Source organism: Oncorhynchus masou, chromosome 3 (assembly GCF_036934945.1).
Source record: "Oncorhynchus masou masou isolate Uvic2021 chromosome 3, UVic_Omas_1.1, whole genome shotgun sequence".
Lineage (NCBI taxonomy): Eukaryota > Metazoa > Chordata > Actinopteri > Salmoniformes > Salmonidae > Oncorhynchus > Oncorhynchus masou.
Window position 1 is genome coordinate 18,139,873 of NC_088214.1, and position 27,842 is coordinate 18,167,714.

Sequence of the window (27,842 nt, forward strand, 5' to 3'; positions counted from 1 at the left end):
ATTGACTGTCATGTTTGTGTACTGTTAAGCAGCTGGATTCAATCCGTATAGCAGATCTGTTAAAATGAAGGTTCTCTCCGATTGAGCTGACATGCAGCGTTCACCGTGAACTTCGCCTTTAAATCGAGGTATAACAGAACTTGGATACAAATTGAATCCAGCCCTAACTGCTAGACCACCCAGCACGGTTAACACTATTAGACAGTTGTCTATGGTGACTGAATCCACATATCATTGATTAACCATGATCGCAATCCAACTCATTCATAGACACAATCAGAACACCAAGGCCTGATTCCTATTGAAACATGTCAGGATACCATTTTAATATTGTTAGTCTCTTAAATCAGATGGGCATTGCCCTTTTCTTGACGAACACTCAGTTCCACAAAGCGAGGGAAGAGGTGCAACGCAGGAAAAATACATCTGCATGGCTGAGCAGGAACTTCCACTGGAATTTCCCCTTGTGCAAGAATAAGTCAAACAGGTGTTCTGAAGATGAGGGGTGTGTGTGTTCTTTAAAGCCACTTCGTCAAGTTGACATCATCATCGTCTGAGGTCTGGCTGCTGGTTTCAGACTCGGAGCCCTCGTCCTTTTCTAAGTGGGCCTCGGCAACACACCTCCAGTGGGTGAAGTGGAGGGGGATGATCCCATTCCTCTTCAGCTAGGAAGAACAAGAACCTAAGTGAAAACACAAACCTAAGCCTTATTTATACCTGGTGTTAACATGCGTCCTTTGTCCTGATCTTATCCACATTCTGATGGTGCCCACACTAGCCGTTGCATCTACACATTGTAGTATTGTGTGTCTCATATCCGTCTGTCCACATTGTGACCAGATTTGCCGGTTACTCCCTGTACATAAATTATTTTACAGATTCTTTCAAAATATGAATTGATTGTAAGCTATAAAAAGAGTACCAGTCAAAAGTTTGGACACCATTTATTTGTACTATTTTCCCCACGTAGAATAATAGTGAAGACATCCAAACTATGAAATGACACATGGAATCCTGTAGTAACCAAAAGTATCAGACCAATCCTGGTCCCTCAAAATATATTTTTGATTTGAGGTTCTTCAAAGTAGCCACCCTTTGCCTTGCACACTCTTGGCATTCTTTAAACCAGCTTCATGAGGTAGTCACCTAAAATTGCATTCCAATTAACAAGTGTGCCTTCTTAAAAGTGAATGTGGAATGTCTTTCCTTAATGCATTTGATCAATCAGTTGTGTTGTGACAAGGTAGGGGTGATATACAGAAGATAGCCCTATTGGGTAAAAGAACAAGTCCATATTATGGCAAGAACAGCTCAAATAAGCAAAGAGAAACAGACCTTTACTTTAAGACATGGTCAGTCAATTAGGAACATTTCAATAACTTTGAACATTTCTTCAAGTGCTCTTGCAAAAAACCATCAATTGCTATGATGAAACTGGCTCTCATGAGGACCACCACAGGAATGGAAAACCCAGAGTTACCTCTGCTGTAGAGAAGTTCATTAGTTACCAGCCTCAGAAATTGCAGCCCAAATAAATGCTTCAGAGTTCAAGTAACAGACACATCTCAACATCAACTGTTCAGATGAGACTGCCTGAATCAGGCCTTCATGGTCAAATTACTGCAAAGAAACCACTACTAAAGGACACCAATAATAAGAAGAGACTTGCTTGGGCCAAGAAACTCAAGCAATGGACATTTTGGAAATCTCTCTTTTGGTCTGATGAGTCCAAATTTGCCATTTCTGGTTCCAACTGCCGTGTCTTTGTGAGATGCAGAGTAGGCGAACGGATGATCTCGTGTGGTTCCCACCGTGAAGCATGGAGGAGGTGGTGTGATGGTGCTTTGCTGGTGACACTCGTGATTTATTTAGAATTCAAGGCACACTTAACCAGCATTCTATAGCGATACACCATCCCATCTGGTTTGCACTTAATGGGACTCATTGTTTTTCAACAGGACAATGACCCAACACACCTCCAGGCTGTGTAAGGGTTATTTGACCAAGGAGAGTGATGGAGTGCTGCATCAGATGACCTGGCCTCCAAAATCACCCGACCTCAACCCAATTGATATGGTCTGGGATGAGTCGGACTGCAGAGTGAAGGAAAAGCAGCCAACAAGTGCTCAGCATATGTGGGAATTCCTTCAAGACTGTTGGAAAAGCATTCCTCATGAAGCTGGTTGAGAGAATGCCAAGATTGTGCAAGGCTGTCATCAAGGCAAAGCATGGCTACTTTGAAGAATCTAAAATATATTAAAGATTTTTTAAAACACTTTTTTTGGTTCCTACATGATTCAATGAATTTCATAGTGTTGACGTCTTCACTGTTATTCTACAATGTAGAAAAATAGTAACAATTAAGAAAAACCCTTGAATGTCCAAACTTTTGACTGGTATTGTATAGATGTATAAAAACTCCCAGTATTTTATTTTTCCAAGTATTGATGCCATAAGTCCATTGTACTAAATGTCAATGATTTTAGAGGCCAGTATGATGATGATTTAAATGGTTTGACCATGCAGATCAGTCAGATCACAAGGAGACTTTTAATAATCTACACCGGTCAAAATATTTGGGCACAATCAGAATGTGGACAAAGGATGCATGTTAGACCCAGGTATAAAATGGGTCTCCAGACACAAGCCTGGTCCCACACTATGTGCTTGAGACAACTCTACCGTACAGCATGACAGCAATGGAAGAGTTGGCAACAGCACATACACTAGGCTACCCAAGCACTAGCCATTTTCATTATATTTAAACATGTCACTTACTAAGAGGTTTAAAGCAGTCACCGAAGATGCTCATAACATTAATGATATTATTGTAAGATTGTGTCACAAACTCAGACGTACATGTTCAGTTTTAGTCTGGAACTCTCTGAGCTCTTCCTGAGTCAGGGGCAGGAAGCTGTCATCGTTTTCTGGGTATTCCTGCCAGCCCATGGCCTTCAGTAACCTGCAACGAAACAGTGAACACTGCTTAATAGAATGATGGTGTGTGTGTGTGTGTATATATATATGTCAGTCATACCGGTGTTCTGCCTCCAGTGAGCTAGACAAGTGATCAGTGTCTGAGTCGCTGAGGGAGTGAGACAGGCCGTTCTCATTGCAGACTCCCTGGCTGTAGGCTTTGGGCTCTGGGGTGCTGCTCTCGCCCTGAGGAGTTATTTACACCAAAGAATAGACTCCAAAATAAAACAGGTCACTTCTGCTTACATATGTAGTGAGACATGTGACGCTCCACATTTGACATGCCTCTGGTTTATTTTCGTTCAGTCAGACTGTGAATATACCTTCAATTGGTTTGAATGTAACATTTTGGATGTTGTTTTGGAGGGCCTTTGCGTCCCACTAGGACATTTTCTAGGGGTGTTATGTACCTCTCCAGGTGGCCCAGGGCTGCTGCTGGAGGTCAGGTCACCGGTGACCTCGTCCTTCAGCGTCCGCAGGAAGTCACTCTTCCGGTCTGGTCCACGCCGCATCAGCTTCAGCCGTGACGACGAGGCGATGTCTATGGGAGGAGTCGTACTGAAAGGACGCTGATAGAAAAGAGAGGGAGGAAAAATGTTGAGCCCTTGCTTGTGGTTTCTAACAGTTACGTAAACCCTTTCTCCCTTTATTTTGTTCCTCGGGACTGGATTTGTATGGCCTGCTATACGCTCTCTATGAACCGCTTTGGCCTGTGTAGAGGGTCTGGAGAGCTGCCCTCACCTCTTTGGGGGTGTTGTGGCTTTGTAGCTGGGTGGCGGGTTTGGCTGCAGACACAGGGCTGGTGAAGACAGAGTCTCGTCCTGACAGGTGGAGGCCAGGCTTGGTGGAGTCTCTCCCACTCGGCTTCCCCCACTGAGGGGGCTTGGTGGGCACCATGGCAGACTTAGGCACCAGGTTCTTATAGACTGAGGGGGTAGAGCTAGTGATGGTGGGCAGGGCTTTACTGCCATTGATGGGCGGGGCTCCGGAGCTGGCAAAGCCAGTAGAGAACACAGTGCATCCTGGGTCCTCCTTGGAAACCTTCTTGATCACCAGCATCTTAGACACCATCTGCTTGCCACTAGGCGGGTTCTCTGGAGAGATGGGAGCAACTAGTTAGGATGGGTGTAATGACATGGAGACAAAGGGAGTGGGCTGAACTTTGTGAAGATGTTACTGGTGTCAACTTTGTAATGTCAATAGATCAATTCATCTATTAGAGGGATTACCCCATACTCCAGCGTGAGGAGCCACTGGCCTCATCTGGTTCCCAGGCTTTCCAGTTGTTTCAGGGTTAAGGGAGGGCTGGTAGGAAAACATTGACATTATTTCACAAGTTTGTATACACAGTATATTTCCTATGATGTTTTATGTTTAGCTGTACCAATCCAGGTATTTTCCGTTAGGTCTTAATGTCACTATGCCCATTGACTAATATGTGACAAATGGCACAGTACCTCAAGACTGTAAAATGTGACAAGAAGTTGTCAATAGGTTTCAAGGAATGGAGGATGAGATTATTACTTACAAAGTCCTCTTCCACAAACTTCAGATTGTCCTCCCTGCTGTGTTCATCATTGGGGAACTTGTCCTGGTAGAGGGTCCCAGGGGCGCTCTTGCGGGGATGGAAGTTGCCGTTGCGCTGCCGGTGTCCCCCATGCCTGTCCCCTCCTCCCGTCCCATGGCGTTTGGGTTGGCGCACCGGGTGGTGGTGCCTGTCCTGTGCTGCCCGTGGCGCCCCGTGCCAGGTGGGATGAGCCTCCTTCCAGCAGGACCCCCCGCTAGACCACCGTGCCCCCCCTTCGCCACCCCAGAGTCCACAGAGTCATGTCTCAGGAGGAGAGAGGGCTGCTGCCACCCATCACCTGCAGACACACACAGGACAGTAAGTTTAATACTATGTAACGAAACAAACACCGCTCTTTCAAGCAGGCTGTCAACAAACCACATATCACAAACACGTTTTGGGGGGGCGCGCAGGGGGTTCTGATCATCAGGGATACCTGCGGGGGCATGCAGGGGCCCGTTGTTAAAGAAGCCATCGGAGGAGTTGTGTCGGCGGCGGCTCACGGCAGAACGGCTGTTCCGGTGATGATGGGGGTCGCCATGCTTCTCTAGGCTGGCTGCAGGGGACTGGATACAAAAATAAAACGTTTATATTTCTATCACGTGCACAAGTACAGTGTAATGCCTTTCTTGTAACCGCATTCCCAACAATGCAGTAATCAATAGTATTATAAATAGAACAAAAACACACTAGAAATAACAACACTAGAAAGTAAGTAAGCCATGTACGGGGTAAAAAAAAAAGTCAAAGAAAAACGCCAAAAGAATCACAAAAAAGTTGCGTCGGAGCTCGCAAGACTGCAGCCAGAGTACGACGTCATCATTGCCAACACAAAAAAAAAGGGCAGTGAAGTGAAACCACGTGCTCCCAGATCATACCCCTAGTCTTCTAGTACCTCCATACACACAATTATGAAACAGGAACGAATTACCCACATCTGATTTATTTAGCACACAGGTACATAATACACATACACTATATATACAAAGTATGTGGACATCTTTTCAAATGAGTGGATTCAGCCATTTCAGCCACACAAGTTGCTGACAGATTTATAACATAGAACACACCACCATGCAATCTCCATAGCCAAACATTGACAGTAGAATGGCCTTATTGAAGAGCTCAGTGACGTTCAAAGTGGCACCGTCATAGGATGCCACCTTTCCAACAAGTCAGTTCATCAAATACTGCCCCGCTAGAGCTGCCCTAGTCAACTGTAAATGCTGTAATTGTGAAGTGGCAACGTCTAGGAGCAAAAACGGCTCAGCTGCGAAGTGGTGGGCCACACAAGCTTACAGAACGGGACCACCGAGTGCTGAAGCGCGCAGCTCATACAACTCGATGGGACTGACCTCAACCCCATCGAACACCTTTCAGAATAATTGGAACACCGACTGCGAGCCAGGCCTAATCACCCAACATCAGTGCCTGACCTCACTAATGCTTGTGGCTGAATGGAAGCAAGTCCCTGCAGCAATTTTCCAACATCTAGTGGAAGGCCTTCACCAGAAGAGTAGAGACTGTTATAGCAGCAAAGGGGGGACCAACTCCATATTAATGCCCATGATTTTGGAATGAGATGTTTGACGAGCAGGTGTCCACATACACTACATGACCAAAGGTATCTATGTAATATAGTCATGTGGACATTAAGCAGCTTAGGTTTGGTGTTTATGTAATAACTTTGTGTTGTCCATCAGTCACTACTATCAGCTTGATCTTACTGGACTGCCAATTAATTTGGCTGGTGTACAACCTGAAAAAAATAAAATAAATCACCTGGTATAGGCTACACTCTGACGACCAGATTACTCCAAGCTCTTGCTGAGAGTAAAAAAACACGGTTCTCATTTAGCTGAATCTCAATCCCATGTCTAGTAGTCCCATGAGCAAGACAACACCACAACAGGCTCTCCTGCTTTTTACACTTCTGTTTCTGTCCATTCACCTTCCCTTTCTAGTTAAATAAAGGTTAAATAAAAAATAAAATTTATTCTACTGCTTTCACTTACCACAGAAAAAAACACATTACAAATCAATCATACCTGGAAGATAGCAACTCTATGAGGAATGATAATAAAACAAGCAAAATCCCCTTTACTCCCTGTCAGTTTCTTCATCCTCTCTCCATTATAGTCTACATTCATTCAATATGACTTCCTTGTTTTTTTCCTGTCTGTTTCCCTTCATACAAACTGTATCCCTGACTATTTTTCCCGTGCTGATTGCAGTCAGTCTGCCCCCAATAAGCCTGCCCCTGCTTGTACGCACACACAAACGTACATAAATACCCACACAAACACGGTCTCACCTTGGCAGGCTGGGGTGTGGAGAAGTTAAGCCAGGCAGGAACAAAGTCATGCTGCGCCATTTAGGTCCAGTGTCTCCTGTCAGTGGATCGAGGCATCAAACCTCATGGCAAGGATCTGACACAGAGTAAAATGAATGAGAAATATTGGATTTTGGGACAAAAGAAACACATTGTGACATAAGACTTGTCATTATTACCCCAGAGTCTTTGGCTCTGAAGTCCTCTCCTCTTCCTCTTGGTCTCTGCCTCCTCTGTGGGATTGACTCAGAGTGTGTGATGGGGAGCAGCACCTCACTGCCGAACCCCCCTCCTCCAGGACAGAACAGCCCCTTTCCCCAGAGGCAGACCCCGTCGTCCAGGGTGAAAAGTTGGGAGTCGGGTCACAGGATTCTGGGATTATCTGGAATGGTGATCCAGAGGCGCGTTGTTACCCCCAAATTCGTCCTGATCACTCTACCGAAGCAGGTAGGATTCTTTGTCAGGGGAAGAGACACATGGAACCTGCTTGATCCGTTTTGTGAAACAGAAGGTTCTGATTGACGGGCTCAGTAGACAGGCAAGTGAATTGCCCAATGGGAGAGGCAGGTGCAGGTTGTCTGCTGAGATTGGAAGCTCTGGGGCATCGAGCCCTGTCAGTGTGAACGGGACAGTTTCACTATGACATCAGAAGTGTGGTGGAAGGAGGTTCTGGCTCTTCTCCTGCCACTATGAGTGCCAGCTCTTAGTCATTTTAAGCTCTACCCAAACACATGCAGAAAATAAATAAATTCAGAGACCTCTTTTATTCCAATGGAGGTCACTGAAAACCACAGCTCACCTCATTAAACTGGTGAAAAGACTGTCTGGGGTTGAAGGGAAAAAAGGGTGTTGAGTATTACAGTCACATGACAGTAAAGGCAGTAGAATCCACTGTTATATTTCTGACATCTTCAATTCCGGTCAGTGAAATGTTGATACTGCAGAACAACGCATTATAATGCAGCTTTTCAATGCATGCTAAGGACAATGGTGTCTCAACGGCTGATTAGATTGGTTGCTTTCTTCATCTGTTCTATTATATTTGCTGGTATAATTAGCTGTAGTTGTGTGGTTGAAGGATGAGAGTGCAAAGGTTTTTAAACAGTATAACAGCAATTGCTTACAATCAGTGTTCTGTGTGTCACAACACACCTGGGACACTTTGTTGAAAGACAAAAAATAAACTTGTCCATAAAAGAGGGAACCTCTGAAAGGCAAATATCTTCCTTTCTTCAAAGCAAAAAAGTGTAGGAACATATGGAGCATGTGTCAGAAGGACAGGTGCTGTATAGTTACTCCTAGTATTTTCCGTCCTCTTGTAGCGTTGCTTTCACATGTAGTGGTATCTGCACTTATGCAGACCGGACCTGCAAACACAAAAACAGAAATACTTTTGAATCTCAGACACACCGGTAAGGTTGTAATGCACAGACACTAGCTTACAAGTTTATGCAGGTGTATACCTGAGTCATGTTTCCAGCACAATATGTAGTGTACGTCAAACTTGATGAATAGTTCTCCCAGAACACCTTTGATGAACCCACAATATAGCTTCTCATTCAAAAGACAGCAAACACATTGCAATGGTAAAAAGAAACGTTTTGAAGCAAAACATAATCAAAAACCGGAGCTCTTAAGACATTTTATACTCTCTTATAAAACTGCAAGCTTTTGTCAAATATGTATACCAGTCTAGAAATATTCTAGACCTGAAATGTTTCTCTCTCTCCCAGCCCCTGATCTAAATCGGGCAGTGAGTGATTGTGTTGTAAACTACTAAGAACTGCAACCCACTCCTAGCATGTCATCATCATTAATGATCATAAAGCTGTAGTGCTTCCTAAATACAAAAAAATAAACATGACTTGCCTAGTTAAAAGGTACAATTATATATTTTTTTATTAAAATATCCTTTATAGCACTGTGATAGGCTGTCCAATGGCTTCCATTGTGTATTGAGTTGACCAAGTTATTGTGGACACATTCACTTTTACAAACAAGTTAAGGCACTGTCAAAATTCTTAGCAAGTTAAGAAATAATTTGAGCAGATTCAGGAAGCAAAAACTTCGATCACTGCTAGCTAATTATCTGGCTAGCTACAAAAGTATGGACACCACTTCAAATTAGTGGATTCGGCTATTACAGCCACAACTGTTGCAGACAGGTGTATAAAATTGAGCACACAGCCATGCAATCGCCATAGACAAACATTGGCAGTAGTATGGCCTTACCGAAGCGCTCAGTGACTTTCAACGTGGTGAAGTGGAAACGTCTAGGGGCAACAACGGCTCAGCCGCAAAGTGGTAGGCCACACAAGCTCACAGAACGGGACTGCAGAGCTCTGTAGTGCGTAAAAACCGTCAGTCCTCTGTTGTAACACTCACTAGCGAGTTCCAAACTGCCTCTGGAAGCAATGTCAGAAAAATAACTGTTCGTCGGGAGCTTCATGAAATTAGTTTACATTGCCGAGCAGCAGCACACAAGCCTAAGTTCCCCATGCACAATGCCAAGCGTTATCTGGAGTGGTGCAAAGCTTGCCGCCATTGGACTGGAGCAGTGGAAACGTGTTCTCTGGAGTGATGAATCGCGCTTCACCATCTGGCGGCCCGACGGCCGAATCAGGGTTAGACGGATGCCAGGAGAACGCTACCTACCCAAATGCATACTTACAACTGTAAAGTTTGGTGGATGAGGAATAATGGTCCGGGGCTGTTTTGCATGGTTTGGGCTTAGTTCCAGTAAAGGGAAATCTTAACACTGCAGCATACATTGATATTCTAGATGATTCTGTGCTTCCAACTTTGTGGCAACAGTTTGGGGAAGGTATTTTATCAGGACAATTCCTCCTGTGCACAATGCGAGGTCCATAGAGATCGGTGTGGAAGAACTTGACTGGCCTCCACAAAGCCCTGACCTCAACCCCATCGACCACGTTTGGGAAGAATTGGAGCGCCGACTACGAGCCAGGCCTAATCACCCAACATCAGTGCCGGACTTCACTAATGCTCTAGTGGAATGCCTTCCCAGAAGAGTGTAGGCTGCTTCTGCAGCAAAGGGGGAACCAACTCCATAGTAATGCTAATAGGCTATGATTTTGGTATGAGATGTTCAACGACTAGGTATCCACATACTTTTGGCCATGCAATGTACAGTATATTCCTTGTAAACTCGTTGTAACCAAGTTGTTAGCAAGCTAGCTAGCCACGACTATCACCAAAGCTAGCAAGTCAACTAGCTAACATACAGTAACTCGCAAAACTACGACCCAGTCTCAAACACATACAATATATTTTTGCAACAGAGTAACGTGAAGTTGTTTCTAATATTGCTGTCAAATTTGTGCAAATAAAAGGTAAACAGACCTTCGCTTCGTTGGCACAACACGGCTTCAAAATGGCTACCGCGTTAGCCCACACCGGGTCGGGGGATTCGGGCGCTTGCTAGCTAATAACGTTAGCTTGCTAGATTTTATAGGATGATGCCAAAACTTACTTATATCAAACAATATCTTCACGAAATATGATTTAAAAAATATATATTGACTATTAATATTCCTTTAGCACTGCAATACTTTCATCCTGCTATGTGCCTCCAGATTAAAGTGGCGATTGGGTGTTTGTTTGGATTTTTGGTGCGCTCGCGGAGTTTACTTATCTGGGGTACGTTCAAGTTCTTATAATTTTGCAACCTCAGGCGCGTAGCATTTTGTTTCAAATTGAATAAGAGTGGGATTTTTTTTGTCGAAACAGATTAGAAATAAATTATAGTTAAAACATTTTGCGATCAAAATTGTCTTTATTTCTTTATTTAACCTTTATTTAACTAGGCAAGTCAGAAACAAATTCTTATTTACAATGATGGCCAACAGGGGGTTAACTGCCTTGTTCAGGGGCAGAACGACAGATTTTTACCTTGTCAGCTCGGGGATTCGATCCAGTACCTGCCGTCCCTGTTTAACTAGTACTAAAACAAAGTACTACTAGCTAGCTACATATTTGTGATATTGAATGTGACACACTATTTTCCAGAAAGGCGCACTAATCAATCGTTGCGGAAATCAAACTTTCGTCAGACACAGTGAATCGAGTAATTGACCTTACAAGCCTATGCAATGGCTAATTTTATTATTGATCTGCACAACATCAAGATCGTAAAATGCATATTCACCTCTTCCCCTTTTAGTTACATTTTTTAAAATCTCATTTGCATTGAATAGACAATTGCATCCTTGTGTGGTAAGTAGAAACATTACACCAGCTTCTATGACACCATCATATTGGTATATCTGTCAAATTGACCTTGCAACAAATAGCCAAAAACACCAGTGTTCTCTGGACCAGGATAGACACAGTGGGCCAGATCATATTAAACCCTACTGAGAAATGCTTTCAGCAACACTGTCTTTATTTTACTCCCAGGGTCCAACATGGCGATCTCTGCAACGGATACTCTGGGGGTCCAGCTGCACAGTGAAGAGGGAATGTTTTTACACCAGTTCCAACCACTTGATATCTCCACAAGTTTCCATGGTGACTTCGATACTGTTCTGGAGACGAGCCTCCTCCAGGTTCCGCTCCCAGGACCCCTGGGAGGAGAGAACCAACATTGCCTCAGCATGAAAACCCTGGTCAATGCCTTGGCTTCTCCGCCCTCCTTCCAGTCCTGGGTGCCCCCTGCTGATAGCCGTGACCCAGTCCTACCTCCCTGAGGTGGCCTACGCCCAGGTGGTCTATGGGGCCTCCATAATGTCCTTCCTGGGCCGGGGCCTACTGGGGCTTTCCCTGCCCAGCACGACTGGATGAACCTGGGTAACAGTGTGGTGCCCTTCCTGCTGGCTCTGCACTCTAGGGACAACATCGCAGAAGGAGCCCTGGTGGTTATCATGGGGCTGTGCCTGGCCCTGCACAACAATCAAACTCTGCTGCCTGGCTACCCCGGCTAGTTAAAAGCCTTGGAAACCATACTTACTCTGGTGGCTACCTTCTCCCTGGATGCCACATTGACACTGAAGGAGATGTGCCCGGAGAAGAATGGATTTTCTTTTAATCAATGTGTTATTCATGACACATCTGTTCCTCAACAGGTGAGAATTGAAATATAAATTTACTTTAATCTAGTGCCGTTGCTGAATGAAGGTGATACAAGCTACAGTATTTTCAAACAAAGGGACATTTCTCAATGTTTTTGGAATGGTGATTACTGACTAAAAAAGGCACTGATATTTACAGTGTTTTTTTTATATATATACACACACACACAATGGCTGCGTTTGTCAATGCGACATATTAAACAGAAAAACTGAGTGCAACAGTTCTACTACAGAGTAATGTACCTTAGTGATCATTTAACAAACGCTGTGAGCACAGCAGAACGATACCATAAGCTTACCATTTCCAACCGTAACAAAGTTTCACATGAGGGGCCATAAGTAACATTTTGCTCATAGTAGCTTCTTCCTTCAGCAGTCAAGTAAGTGCAGTACAAGGTATAATATAACTCAGTGTAAACACATGAAGCTCATCGCACTAGAGGTCAGTCAACCTTCAGTCAACATGGATAACTCACAACAATCATGGAAGTTAAACATAGTTTTGGTGGTAATTGAAGTTGGGCAAAATTAACATAAAAATTTCCATTAAAAGTGCACAGGTTGAAACAATTCATAGGATATCACAAAGAGTGACAGCCAGCCATCCCATTCTCAGAAACAGACAAACATCCTTCGTACACTTCAGTGGAGAATATAATGGTCCTGAAAGTGCCAATGTTTTTAAGTTCACACAAATAAGCTGAGACAATACAGTAACAATGAAAGCTATTGACCATCCAGAAACACTGGCACACTTCTCTGAAACAGAACAGTGAAGTGACTGACTGATGGAGACAGATGGGTCTGCCATGTGACTGACTGGGAGTAAGTACTGTAGCCTCGCCAGCTCATTTGAGTCAACAGTTTCTTGGTTGGCAGTGTCCCAGTCATCCGTTTGGCTCAATGTACGTCTAGTTCAGTTACATAAAAGCAATAAAAAAAAAAACAATCCAGAACAACAAAACAATCCAAACATTCCGAAATCCATCTATTCCACTCGAAGTCCACAAAAAGTGATTTGTCTGGTATTTTGAGAAAACACAACTCTTCTAGCTAAAAAAAGTCTGTGTTCATGCTCTGTGAAGAGCATAAGAGTATTCTACAAGTCTCATCCCAACTGTAGTTCACCCTCTATTAGCTAACAGAGTACAATGTGTGACATTCTGCCACTGCTGTTCAAAAGTTAAATACATTGCTGGTGAAGGCCATGTTGATAATAAACTTGAGGACTCGTCTTTGATATGGCTAAGAACATCATATGCAGTTGTCTAGTGTGTCCAACCTGGGTAGCAAACCCAGTCTCCTGCTGCACCACAGAGTCAGCCCGCTAAGGGCAAATTCATGATAACGGAATTACGCTGAGACTCACTTTAAAATATGTCAAACAAAAACCAATGATTACAAAGTTAAACCATAGAACTCTATGCACAATGCCTACTTTGAACAATTTCCAATGGATTTTTTTTTATAAAAACACATTTACATTAAGAACTGTGCCATTACAAAGTTTGGTAACAGAATAAAACTGAGGGAGATCTTACTGTAATTCTGTTACGAAACTTTGCATCTGCACAGTTTTTCTAGTAAATGTATATCTTGTTACTGTGTAAATTGTTCAAAGTAGTAGTTGTACATAGAGTTCTATGGTTTGTTAAACTTAGAAATATGTTTTTTATTCACTCATGACTGCATGGCCAGGCACGACTCCAACACCATCATTAAGTTTGCTGATGACAACAGTGGTAGGCCTGATCAGCGACAAGGATGAGACAGCCTATAAGGAGGAGGTCAGAGATCTGACTATGTGGTGCAAGGACAACAACCTCTCCCTCAGCGTGATCAAGACAAAGGAGATGATTGTGGACTACAGGAAAAGGAGGACCAAGCACGCCCCCATTCTCATCGACGGGGCTATAGTGGAGCAGGTTGAGAGCTTCAAGTTCCTTGGCGTGCACATCAACAAATTAACATGGTCCAAGCACACCAAGATAATCGTGAAGAGGGCAAGACAAAACCTATTTCCCTCAGGAGACTGAAAATATTTGGCATGGGTTCTCAGATCCTCAAAAGGTTTTACAGCTGCACCATTGAGAGCATCCTGACGGGTTGCATCACTGCCTGGTATGGCAACTGCTCGGCCTCCGACCGCAAGGCACTACAGAGGGTAGTGCGTACGGCCCAGTACATCACTGGGGCCAAGCTTCCTGCCATCCAGGACCTCTATACCAGGCGGTATCAGAAGGAAGCCCTAAAAATTGTCAAATAATCCAGCCACCCTAGTCATAGACGGTTCTCTTTGCTACCGCACGGCAAGCGGTACCGGAGCGCCAAGTCTAGGTCCAAGAGGCTCCTAAATAGCTTCTACCCCCAAGCCCTAAGACTCTTGAACAGCTAATCAAATGGTTACCCTGACTATTTGCATTGCCCCCCCCCCCACACACACACACTGCTGCTACTCTTATTATCTATTATCTACTCTCCCTACATTTTATTTTATTTTTTATTTTACCTTTATTTAACCAGGCAAGTCAGTTAAGAACAAATTCTTATTTTCAATGACGGCCTGTACATATTACCTCAATTACCTCGACATCGGTGCCCCCGTACATTGACTCTGTACCGGTATGTCCTGTATATAGCCCCGCTATTGTTATTTACTGCTTCTCTTTAAATTATTTGTTATTCTTCTCGCACTTTGTTGATAGGTATTTTCTTAAAACTGCATTGTTGGTTAAGGGCTTGTAGTAAGTAAGCATTTCACAAAGGTCTACACCTGTTGTATTTGGCGCCTGTGACAAATACAATTTGATTTGATTTGTTTGGCATACATTTTAAAGTGAAAAATCTGAGTCTTCTGATACCATGGAATTGCCCCGAAGCTAAAGCCATTTTGGCATTTATAGCTCTGTAGCTAACTCAAGTATCCAGAGCTCAAGCAAGGTTACTCATCATGTAATCTCACGGTGCCAGACATAAAACCGCATTCTCGCCTGAGAATGAAATTTGTTCCAGAAAAAAAGAAAACGGCTACTACGGCTCAATCTCAGAGCACGGCCACGCCCCCGTCACAGCGACTGGTGATCATGTTGCCAATCTCCGTCCAGGTGTCCAGGTGGGGGTCGTAAATCTCCACAGAGTCCACCGTCACGGGGGCCGAGAAGTCTCTGCTGGAGGCCCGTCCCCCCACGGCGTACAGCAGTCCGTTAACGGCTGACACGGACACCCCGGCCCTCGCCACAGCCATGGGTGCCACCTCCACCCATTTCTCCTATTAGAGGGAAGGAGTAATGGATACATATTTGAAGTCGGAAGTTTACATACACCTTAACCAAATACATTTAAACTCAGTTTTTCACAATTCCTGACATTTAATCCTAGTAAAAATTCCCTGTCTTAGGTCAGTTAAAATAAAGTGGTGATCCTAAGAATGTGAAATGTCAGAACATTAGTAGAGAGAATTCAGCTTTTATTTCTTTCATCACATTCCCAGTGGGTCAGAAGTTTACATACACTCAATTAGTATTTGGTAACATTGCCTTTAAATAGTTTAACTTGGGTTAAACGTTACGGGTAGCCTTCCACAAGCTTTCCACAATAAGTTGGGTGAATTTTGGCCCATTCCTCCTGACAGAGCAGGTGTAACTGAGTCAGGTTTGTAGGCCTCCTTGCTCGCACGCGCCTTTTCAGTCCTGCCCACAAATTTTCTATAGGATTGAGGTCAGGGCTTTGTGATGGCCACTCCAATACCTTGACTTTGTAGCAAAATGGCTTAAGGACAACAATGTTGGAAGTATGCTTGGGGTCACTGTCTATTTGGAAGACCCATTTGCAACCAAGCTTTAACTTCCTGACTGATGTCTTGATGTTGCTTCAATATATCCACAATGATGCCATCTATTTTGTGAAGTGCACCAGTCCCTCTTGCAGAAAAGCACCCCCACAACATGATGCTGCCATCTCCGTGCTTCACGGTTGGGATGGTGTTCTTCGGCTCGCAAGCTTCCCCCTTTTTCCTCCAAACATAATGGTCATTATGGCCAAACAGTTCTATTTTGTTTCATGAGACCAGAGGGCATTTCTCAATAAAGTACGATTTTTGTCCCCATGTGCAGTTTCAAACCGTAGTCTGGCTTTTTTATGGCGGTTTTGGAGCAGTGGCTTCTTCCTTGCTGAGCGGCCTTTCAGGTTGCCGATTATAGGACTCGTTTTACTGTGGATATAGATACTTTTGTACCTGTTTCCTCCAGCATCTAATGAGGTCCTTTGCTGTTGTTCTAGGTTTGATTTGCACTTTTTTGCACCAAAGTACATTAATCTCTAGGAGACCCAATGCGTCTCCTTCCTGAGCAGTATGACGGCTGCGTGGTCCCATGGTGTTTATACTTGCGTAGTAATGTTTGTACAGATGAACGTGGTACCTTCAGGCGTTTGGAAATTGCTCCCAAAGACGAACCAGACTTGTGAAGGTCTGCAAATGTTTTTTCATGAGGTCTTGGCTGATTTTTAAAATTATTTTCCCATGATGTCAAGCAAAGAGGCACTGAATTTGAAGGTAGGCCTTGAAATACACTGCTCAAAAAAAGAAAGGCAACACTAAAATAACACATCCTAGATCTGAATGAATATTCTTATTAACTACTTTTTTCTTTACATAGTTGAATGTGCTGACAACAAAATCACACAAAATGTATCAATGGAAATCAAATGTATCAACCCATGGAGGTCTGGATTTGGAGTCACACTCAAAATTAAAGTGGAAAACCACACTACAGGCTGATCCAACTTTGATGTAATGTCCTTAAAACAAGTCAAAATGAGGCTCAGTAGTGTGTGTGGCCTCCACGTGCCTGTATGACCTCCCTACAACGCCTGGGCATACTCCTGATGAGGTGGCGAATGGTCTCCTGAGGGATCTCCTCCCAGACCTGGACTAAAGCATTCGCCAACTCCTGGACAGTCTGTGGTGCAACGTGGCGTTGGTGGATGGAGCGAGACATGATGTCCCAGATGTGCTCAATTGGATTCAGGTCTGGGGAACGGGCGGGCCAGTCCATATCATCAATGCCTTCCTCTTGCAGGAACTGCTGACACACTCCAGCCACATGAGGTCTAGCATTGTCTTGCATTAGGAGGAACCCAGGGCAAACCGCACCAGCATATGGTCTCACAAGGGGACTGAGGATCTCATCTCGGTACCTAATGGCAGTCAGGCTACCTCTTGCGAGCACATGGAGGGCTGTGCGGACCCCCAAAGAAATGCCACCCCACACCATGACTGGCCCACCGCCATACCGGTCATGCTGGAGGATGTTGTAGGCAGCAGAACGTTCTCCACGGCGTCTCCAGACTCTGTCACGTCTGTCACGTACTCAGTGTGAACTTGCTTTCATCTGTGAAGAGCACAGGGCGCCAGTGGCGAATTTGCCAATCTTGGTGTTCACTGGCAAATGCCAAACGTCCTGCACGGTGTTGGTAAGCCCAACCCCCACATGTGGACGTCGGGCCCTCATACCACCCTCATGGAGTCTGTTTCTGACCGTTTGAGCAGACACATGCACATTTGTGGCCTGCTGGAGATCATTTTGCAGGGCTCTGGCAGTGCTCCTCCTTGCACAAAGGCGGAGGTAGCGGTCCTGCTGCTGGGTTGTTGCCCTCCTAAGGCCTCCTCCACGTCTCCTGATGTACTGGCCTGTCTCCTGGTAGCGCATCCATGCTCTGGACACTACGCTGACAGACACAGCAAACCTTCTTGCCACAGCTCGCATTGACGTGCCATCCTGGATGAGCTGCACAACCTGAGCCACTTGTGTGGGTTGTAGACTCCGTCTCATGCTACCACTAGAGTGAAAGCACCGCCAGCATTCAAAAGTGACCAAAACATCAGCCAGGAAGCATAGGAACTGAGAAGTGGTCTGTGGTCTCCACCTGCAGAACCATTCCTTAATTGGGGGTGTCTTGCTAATTGCCTATAATTTCCACCTGTTGTCTATTCCATTCACACAACAGCATGTGAAATGTATTGTCAATCAGTGTTGCTTCCTAAGTGGACAGTTTGATTTCACAGAAGTGTGATTGACTTGGAGTTACATTGTGTTGTTTAAGTGTTCCCTTTATTTTTTTGAGCAGTGTACATCCACAGGCACACCTCCAATTAACTCAAATGATGTCAATTAGCTTTTCAGAAGCTTCTAAAGCCATGACATCAGTCAATTTAGTGTATGTAAACTTCTGACACACTGGAATTGTGATACAGGGAATTATAAATTAAATAATCTGTCTGTAAACAATTGTTGGAAAAATGACTTGTGTCATGCACAAAGTAGATGTCGTAACCGACTTGCCAAAACTATAGTTTGTTAACAAGAAATGTGGGGAGTGGTTTAAAAACTAGTTTTAATGACTCCAACATAAGTGTATGTAAACTTCTGACTTCAACTGTACATAAAGCTATGATGAGGTATGGTGACAACGTGTGGCTTTTTAAACAAGGCAGTATTTACAGTGCATTTCGGAATTATTCAGATCTCTTGACTTTTTACACATTTTGTTAGGTTACAGTCTTATTCTAATATTGATTTACATTTTTTTTTATTATGCTACACGCTTGGCACATCTGTATTTGGGGAGTTTCTCCCATTCTTCTCTGCAGATCCTCTCAAATCCTGTCAGGTTGGATGGGGAGCATTGCTGCACAGCTATTTTCAGGTCTCTCCAGAGATGTTCGATCAGGTTCAAGTCCAGGCTCTGGCTGGGCCACTCAAAGACATTCAGAGACTTGTCCCAAAGTCACTCCTGCATTGTCTTGGCTGTGTGCTTAGGGTTGTTGTCCCAGTCTGAGGTCCTGAGAGCTCTGGAGCAGGTTTTCATAAAGGATCTCTCTCTGTACTTTGCTCCATTCATCTTTCCCTTGATCCTGACTAGTCTTCCAATCCGTGCTGCATAAAAACATCCCCACAGCGTGATGCTGCCTCCATTATGCTTCACCATATGGATGGTGCCAGGTTTCCTCCAGACGTGACGCTTGGCATTCAGGCCAAATAGTTCAATATTGGTTTCTTTAGACCTGAGAATGTTGCTTCTCATGGTCCTTTAGGTACCTTTTGGCAAACTCCAGCTGGGCTGTCATGTGCATTTTACTGAGGAGTGGCTTCTGTCTGGCCACTACCATAAAGGCCTAATTTGTAGAGTGCTGGAGAGATAGTTGTCCATCTGTAAGGTTCTCCGATCTCCAGAGGAACTCTGGAGCTCTGTCAGAGTGACCATCAGGTTCTTGGTCACCTCCCTGAACATGGCCCTTCTCCCCTGATTGCTCAGTTTGGACAGGCAGCCAGCTCTTGGAAGAGTCTTGGTGATTCCAAATGTCTTCCATTTAAGAATGATGAGGGCCACTGTGTTCTTGGGGACCATCAATGCTGCAGAAATGTTTTGGTGCCCTTCTCCAGAGCGGTGCAGCGACACAATCCTGTCTCTGAGCTTTACGGACAATTCCTTTGACCTCATGACTTGGTTTTTGCTCATGCACTGTCAACTGTGGGACCTTATATAGACAGTTGTGTGCCTTCCCAAATCATGTCCAATCAATTGAATTTACCACAGGTGGCCTCCATTCAAGTTGTAGAAATAGCTCAAGGATGATGAATGGGAACAGGATGCATCTCATAGCCAAGGGTTTGAATACTTATGTCTAAGGTATGTTTTGTATTTTTTTTATACATTTGCAAAAATGTCTAAAAACCTATTCTCGCTTTCTCATTATTTTAGAATAAGGCTAACGTAACAAAATGTGGAAAAGGGAAGAGGGTTTGAATACTTTCCGAATGCACTGTATAAATCCACCACAACTCCCTCACCTCTTCAGGGCAGTATTTCTCTACTGTCTCCAGGGAGCCCAGTGCCTCGTTCCAGCCCCCCACAGCGTAGATGCAGTTGTTGAGGCAGGCCACGCCCACGTAGGCCCGCCGGGTCACCATGACGGGCAGGCCACTCCAGCGCCGGGAAATGGGGTCGTACACCTCTGCAGAACGCAGCTCCATCCCCTCATCACTAATCCCCCCGATCACATAGATGAAGCCTAGACATAGGGGAGATGGGAATGATCAGCGGCCATTCAGAAATTCTGACATTGAGACAGCGGAAGCAATTATATTGATACAGTACATTCTGTTGTAAATGTTTTATGTATTGTTGTTATGTATGAATTGAATTACCTTGTAACTCGCAGCATCCAAAGTAATACCGAGGCACTGCCATGCTTCCAATGATCTCCCACTTATTCTCTGTCGGGTCGTAGCGCTCCATTGTCTTCCCTATCTCTGATCCAACCCAACCACCTGCAGGAACACAGCAACATGGTATTAATACCTTATCCCATAGACCCAAGTGACAGAGTCTTGGACACTAATTTCTTCATTCCCTTCTTTAAAAAAAAAAACTGATCTGACATGACTGTTTTGGTGAAAGCTATGCAGTGGAAACCTTGCTTTCACCTGTTCAATCATGTTAGATCTGTGATGACTTCAAGGAGGGGAAAAAATAAGCATATATTCCCAATCAAGGCCTTTGATTCGTTAGTTTACCCAGTGCGTAGAGAGCCCCGTGACAGGGGCAGACCCCGACACCACAGCGAGGGAAATTGAGAGAGGCCACAGCTGCCCACTGCTTAGTCACTGGGTCGTATCTCTCTGTGCAGTCAAATATCATGGAGTCCTTCTCCCCTGGAAAATGACAAGAAACAGAATACTAGACATATAACTGTATTGCCCTGAGGAAGACACAGGTTGAAACACATGGTATGTTCTCCTTACAAACAAACACAGAACCACACAGACAGGACTCATTAATGAGTGGACTATCCTGGTTAAATAAATAAAATGAGAGTCTCACCTCCAACGACATAGATCATGCCCTCCAGCACAGCCACTCCCAGCCCGCTACGGGCCTGGTGCAGGGAGGACACAGTGGTCCAGTACTGACTGAATGAGTCAAAGCGTTCCACGCAGCTCAGGGCCCGGCTGTCACTCCAACGGCCGCCCTGCAGCCGAGTGTAGCCTCCTGAGACAGGGGAAACCAACCGTGACGCAAAAGCCTGGATCACTTCATGAAATGGAATAATTCAATTTGGATCGAGCTGGTACTCATATAATCTGCTGAGTTTACACTGAAGATGCTACAACAAAATTGATCACCCCAGTTCTGTTGTCATCAACATATAAAGGTGGCCAGGTGCTGAACTGAGGTTTGACCTACCTATGGCATAGAGGTATTTCCTGGCCTTTCTCCTTGGCCTCATCTTGGCTGGCTGTAACAGGCTGTACACCTTATTCTCTTTGGGAGACTTGCTGACCTCTGTGTATTCCCTCAGCAGTGTCTGCAGCGCTACCCGCAGGCTGAAGTCAGAAATGCCTACACAGAGAAATTATATGATGTCATCGATTAGCAGCACAACAATAAAAACAGGGGGAAAGATACTGGTTTGGGGATAAGTACATTTTAATGATGTGAGGAATAAAAAAGGATTTAAGAAAATCAGTTCTTGATAAATCAGGAGAAATAAGGACATTCCTTCCTGACAAATCAGGAGGCAACATCTTTCCATCTAACCTTCGATGTACTTGAAGAGTCTCTGTGGGGAGAGCAGGGGGAACCTGACTGGGTCCAGCACCTCCACCACATGCTTCTTCCTCTTGGTCACGTCCTGTAGGACCCAGTCCATGGCCGCCGTGAACACCTGGTACTCATCCTCGATTCGCAGCTCCTCGCTCCGCAGCAGCTTCACCAGCTGGCCCTTGGACAGGCCCCAGAACTCGTCCGACACACACACCTAAAGGTCAGATGTTTTGAATGTGATTTAGTTTTTTGATGTCAGTTTTGATGTTATTCACTTTTGTTATACACCCTTAGCAGATTAGAATGAGATGAAAGGAGAAAAGAGCCTCAGAGTGGCAAAGAGGGAAGAGAGAATCTGAAGACAGACAGAGATGGAGGAAGAAAGAGACCATGCGTAGCACCTCCAGAAAGTGGACCTGGATGTAGTTCTCAGTGAACGCCAGCATGTCCATGCAGGCGATCTGCTCAAGGAACTGGTATACCCCCACACAGTTGGACGGGTCCATGTGGCCCTTGAGGAACTCTCCACAGATAGACACCACCTCACTCAGCTGCAGCATGTCTGCTGCCACCATCAGCTCCTGCATGTTCTCCACCGTCACGTTAATCATACCTGGACGGGTTGAGTTCAAAGAAACACAAAGAAATCTGTATCATGTATTACTGTTCTTTGTATGAACACACTCAGTAAATGGTACATTTCCTGACAGGGCGAACCTGTGTATATGAACTCCAGCAGGACCTCAAACACTGGTGCCTCCACCCCCAGGATCTGGACCTCTTCCTTGTCTGCCTCGCTCATCCCCCCAGAGAAGAGAGCGGAGAAGTAGGGGCTGCTTGCAGCCAGGACCAGCTTGTGGACACTGAACACACGGCTTCCCAGCCTCAGCCTTACATCACAGAAATCTGTCCGGAGGCGCATCTTGTTCATCTGGGCCAGGATGAGTCGGGCGTAGCGGTCCGATGCAAACAGAGCCTGCTCAGCGGACTGGGTCGTCACACTAGTTGCAGGTATGTCACCGCCGCCAGAGCCACTGCTCCCAGGTGGGGAGCGAGGTGGAAACATCACAGAGGACATGGTGGCTCAGTCACAGGGAGGGAAAGAGACGGGGGCGGTGTCACAGACACGGTCTACCCTTACTGCAGCTTCATGGTGCAGGACTCTTCAAGTGGACACATCATCTGACTCTAGGGAGAAGAGCACGAGAAACATGAAAGATGATACAGTATGTTATGTTACATTTGAGATTGTAACAAGCTGGTATAACATTACAATACAAAATAACATCATTATGATAAAAAGTTCCAAATATTCGATGCTGGTGTTCTGTTTGTTGCTTTTGTCTTCAACTGTGTTTGTGAGAACAAGAAATAGAGGGGGGTGAATTATTTCCTCTATTGAGTTCAAGTGATGCATTATATAACTGTTCATGTATCAGTTATCAAAAAGGTCCCTTGTTTTTATATCACCACCACCATCTGGACTAGTTCAAACTGTACAACCAGCTCATGACAACATATTTGCTATAAAACACAGCATTTCATCCACCATTGATCTGTGACTTTGCTCTATGGATGCTAGCTAAATATTGGATACAAAAAGAATGAAGTTAGTTCACCTCACTTACTAGCAACCAGACCGAGATGGATTTACAATAATGTTAATTTTGTTCACGGTATAAAAAGTATAGCGGCATCATCAGATGGATTGGTGTGTCCCACTAGTCTGGCTACTAGTGTACCGTCGCCCTAGAGATCAGTTGGTTGGTAAGCAAACATACCTGCAGCTAACGTTAGCTAGCTAACGTTAGCGCCTGCTAAATTATGTGACAGATAGGGTCAGACCATTTTATTATTTGAATGCTAAATTACGATAATCGAAAATGTTCAACTAGAACCTTGTCTACACAAAGGAAATATAATACGCCAACCTGTACAGTTGCATGTTAGTCCACATTAAGTTTTCAAATTAGTTAATTTCCAGCAGGCAACTTCCGCAAACAGATCTGTCAATCTTTTTTCTGGATCGACTGTATGGTCTTAAGTGGAAGGAATACTAGGTCTAACTAAGCAAATACCAAACGTATAATGAAGTCAACACCAGTAGATGGCATCATTGCCCTTGGCGTGCAAGTGAAGCACATGCAAAAAATAACCAGGGTTGGGACCAAAGGCCTGCATTGCTGCCTGCTTGCCTACCAAAATGAAGGACACAGTCATTGAGTTAAAACCACATGATTATTATATCTAGAATTCTGCATGTAGCATGTGGTTGTAAGGAAAAGCAAGACATGGCCCATAGTTTGCAATATCTCTATCTTTTCTGTAATTTGGTTATAATTTGCCCACAGTGCTGTTGATTGTTAAATGAAAGGGCACACAGTGAGTGTTAACATTTTTTAAATAGGGTTTAAGAGGTCATGGACCCTAGCCTTGTATATAATCCACCAGACTGATTTCCGCTGCGCTATTGGTTGTGAACCATTCATGTAAGCTTGCGAGATCAGACGGTTTACATGGCCCCTAAATGCACTTACTGCACACTTGCCTGTAGCCCGTGCTTCGTGTGAAACAACTGGCTAATCAGATATGTAAATTAGAGCAGAATCAGGACAGTAAGCCTATAACAAGCTCGTTAATGTTTTTTTGTAGAACATAGGCCACTGTACGAAAAGTGAATTCATTCAATTTACTTTTTGAACCTGAACCTGTTGACTATCGTTAAATAGACTTTCTTTGGCCTGACGACACAGGGCGGACATTTATAGCCCACCAACCCATTACTTCTTTCATTTTTGGGACATTTGGATGATTTGATTGTCTGGAACCCTGTTCACTGTGTCTGAAACCTGTTCCTCTTTAACTTTAAGGTTTAAAAGGTCAATTAATCAAGACAATCAAGAAATTGGTTCAATTAGCTCATTCGATTTAAAGAAGATCTTCAAATCCCTCTTCTTCTCCACTAGTCATCCCTTTTTATAAATAGAATCTATAAATCAAGTCAAAGTTTATTGGTTGCGTACACAGTTTAGCAGATGTTATAGTAGGTGCAGTGAAATGCTTATGTTACTAGCTCCTAACAATGCAGTAAAATGTCAAATTTTTTGAAATTATAAATTAAATCAAGAAATGGTGGAACTAATTCAATTAACAATTCAAATAGCACTGTAACAGTAATCCAAATGCAATCAGAATGTATATACAGCAAATTAATTTACACAAGAATGATATGTACAGCAGTAGATGTATTAGAGTGAGCTATGTCAAGAATCCAGTATATTTATGGATATATGTGTATTAACAGTGTAACTAAAATGCAATGTACTGTACAGTAGTAGAAATATTAGAATGAGCTATGTCGCAAATACAGTATTTAAATGCACAGTACAAAACCCCATGGCAAAATGGACAGAATTGCAGGAAATTAGCTTCCGGTCCAGAATACGGAATATAGAAAGTATGGACAGCATTAGAATAGAAAAGGTATGTACAGCAGTAGTTGTATAGGATGAGCCATGATACAATTTATACATATAAAGTGGGTAAAACAGTATTTAGTGACCATTGTTCAATGACTCTATGGACATAGGGCAGCAGTCTCTAAGATGCAGGGTAGAAGGGTACACCTGATATCCATGCAGGTGAAGGGTACACCTGATATCCATTCAGGTGCAGCGTACACCTGATATCCATTCAGTGAGGTTTTGTATCTCGTGTATCTCCCTAATGTCAAATGCAGTCCGTTCTGTGGCCTTGTGGGGGATATCATCAGTAGAGTATCTTCGCCTGACTGTAGGTCTTATATCCTTTTACTCCTCCTGGCTGATCTCGCCATCCTTACACTTCCAGCTCTAATTCCTCCGTGATTAGTCCCCAGCGGCCCTCCAGCCATCTGCATGTAGCTAATGGTTTCCAATCCCAGGCCACATCCAAGTGACACTGGCCCTGTGCCAGCCCAATGGCCATATTAATCTTTCAGAGCTGAACACCTTTACACGGTTGACTGTCGAGGTGGACGGAGGTTCTTGTTCACAGACAGAGGTGAGATAATTTTGTGAGGATTATGAGGGGGCCCGGGCCAATTGGGTTCCGCAGTTAAATCAGACGTCATACTCAGTGCAAGTGGACTCAAACTGATCAGGTGAGACTCGTGAGAGTAACTGGTATGGAAAAGAGGACTCCCGGGTAAACTGTGGCAATTGTAAGTGGATTTTCCTGGATAAATAAATACATTCATAATTATAATTATATGATGAGGGTGAGAGAAGAAGGGTTATGAGGTTTAATTAGAGGAGGACAGACAGTGTGTGAAAGACGGATCCCCTGGCTGCCAAACTAGCTCCTACAGAACTTATTTGCTGGATTAGCATCCCCCTGGATGGTTTGTTAGCAAGCATAGGGCGGTCAGTCAGGAAGTAGTAGCCTACTAAAACTGCTGAACCAGCAGAACGTCTGGCCTCAACCCTCTACCTGACCAGAGATGCCAGAGGTAGCCTTTGCCAAAAGGTCAAGCCGAAAACAACCATGTAAGGTTACATAAACATGGGACAATGTAAGACTTCATGGTAAAACTTAATGAAAGGATTCTAAGTAGTCTATAAACAGTTAATTGTTTGCTTATAGATTTTCTTTATAAGTAAATTAGATCCCTGAGGTAGTAATGCCCTGGGATAGACAGTCACTTGACTAATATAATTCAGCAATAAGGCTGTGGTACATAGCCAATATACCATGGCTAAGGTTTGTTCTTAGGCACGACGCAACGCCATATAACACAAATCCCAGAGTTGCCTTATTGCTATTATAAACTGGTTACCAACATAATTAGAGTAGTAAAAATACATGTTTTGTCGTACCTGTGGTATACGGTCTGATATACCACGGCTGTCAGCCAATCAGCATTCAGGCCTCGAACCACCCAGTTTATAATACCAAATAAATAGGATAAATGATTCAGTTCACACTGGCGACAAGAACGGTTCAGCAATGGAACAATGTGTGCACAGTAGTGATGAAATACACAGCAGGCCTGGATAAAATTGAGAAGACAAGTAAAAATCTAAGCAAGCATGTATATAATAAAATTACAGTTAATAAAATAATATTTTTACTGGGTTGAAATGACATTAAAACAAATTGTATAATGAGGATAGGCCTATTCTTTGTAATTGTGTGAGCATTGACTGGATGTCAGTTAGGACAATTTTTGTTTAATGTTTGGGGACCTCCAAGATTCTGCAGGATTACAAAACAGACAATGTATGCATAACTAACCACATTTTTTCATGCCTTCCACAAACCATCCAAGTGTATATATGCTTGTGAAAGTAAAGTGTCAGTATCAGTCACTGGGCTACAGTCTGCCACCAACATAGCAACTGGCTGCTGATTGGCTGCCAGTCAGAGATCAGCTCGCCGTTTCATTGGTGGACCAGGTTGGTGTGGAACCGGAGAGGCAGACAGAGACAGAGGGAAGAGGGCCGTCATTGGCTCAATTGCCAATGCCTGAGAGCAGGTTTGACGGTGTCGTTTAGGGTTGTCACTAGTTACCAAACCACAAAGTCATAAACCCCGCCTATTTCATATATTCCTCGGCTCAAAATTTGATTTTAAACCTAACCTGAACCACACTGCTAACCTTATGCCTAACCCTAACCTTAACTTAAAACAAAAAAGCAACATTTTGTTTTCATTATATTTTACGATATAGACCTTTTTTTAAATTACTTTGTGACTATGGTAACTAGTGGAAACAGTATTTTAGGTATGACGATAAAGGTAATTCATTCTCCTCAAGCCCTCCTTGCTCTGAAGTTATTTCGAAGGGGGGATGGTGATTGTAAGAGAGCAAAGGATTGCAAAAAAGTCAGTCAGAGTTCAAACTAGGTAGCATTGATTATTAGGCTCAAACTGTTGAAGTGAAGTTCGGAGGAAGTTAAGGGTTAAATTAGAGGTGTAATCGGAGCTGTCCTTCTGTCACTCAGTGTTGCAGTGCAAAATGAACTTGTGCAATCTGTCTCGTGTAATCTGTCTCGGTGATGCTTTGCCTTCTGTCCACTTTATAATCAGGAACACTCTGACACACAGACACACACCCTGGTAGTGAGTCAGCAGCAGCTCATGGTGGCTGGCACGGTTGCAGTGAGAACATACAGGCTGTCCTGACTCCACTGCATCTGGTCCATCCTTCCCGCCAAGCAGGCTGTCCTGTCCACTCTCTAAACCCTGCCCATTTCTACAATTTCTCTTCTTAAATATGCACTCTGCAAAA

General features: G+C 44.0%; 2 protein-coding genes and 1 pseudogene across 2 annotated transcripts; 1 reads left to right on the plus strand and 2 right to left on the minus strand.

Annotated features, from left to right (window-relative positions):
• Positions 1-295: 295 nt before the first annotated feature.
• Positions 296-10,204, minus strand: LOC135511943 (vasculin-like protein 1). Its single transcript, XM_064933477.1, is given in 12 exon segments — positions 296-665; positions 2,860-2,962; positions 3,038-3,162; positions 3,387-3,545; positions 3,718-4,070; positions 4,206-4,281; positions 4,505-4,758; positions 4,761-4,841; positions 4,980-5,109; positions 6,858-6,972; positions 7,055-8,242; positions 9,547-10,204. Coding segments are annotated over 10 exon segments (1,488 nt in total). The 5' UTR covers positions 6,918-6,972; positions 7,055-8,242; positions 9,547-10,204; the 3' UTR covers positions 296-518.
• A 1,054-nt stretch (positions 10,205-11,258) lies between these two features.
• LOC135506880 (transmembrane protein 69-like) lies at positions 11,259-11,977 on the plus strand (annotated as a pseudogene).
• A 3,021-nt stretch (positions 11,978-14,998) lies between these two features.
• On the minus strand, positions 14,999-23,587 carry ipp (intracisternal A particle-promoted polypeptide). Its single transcript, XM_064933467.1, has 10 exons — positions 23,503-23,587; positions 22,289-22,759; positions 21,973-22,184; positions 21,566-21,785; positions 21,212-21,367; positions 20,849-21,016; positions 20,542-20,679; positions 20,173-20,295; positions 19,816-20,036; positions 14,999-15,233 (listed from the first exon to the last, which is right to left on the minus strand). The coding sequence occupies exons 2-10, from the start codon at positions 22,647-22,649 to the stop codon at positions 15,009-15,011; spliced, it is 1,824 nt and encodes a 607-aa protein (XP_064789539.1). The 5' UTR covers positions 22,650-22,759; positions 23,503-23,587; the 3' UTR covers positions 14,999-15,008.
• Between the last annotated feature and the right edge of the window lie 4,255 nt (positions 23,588-27,842).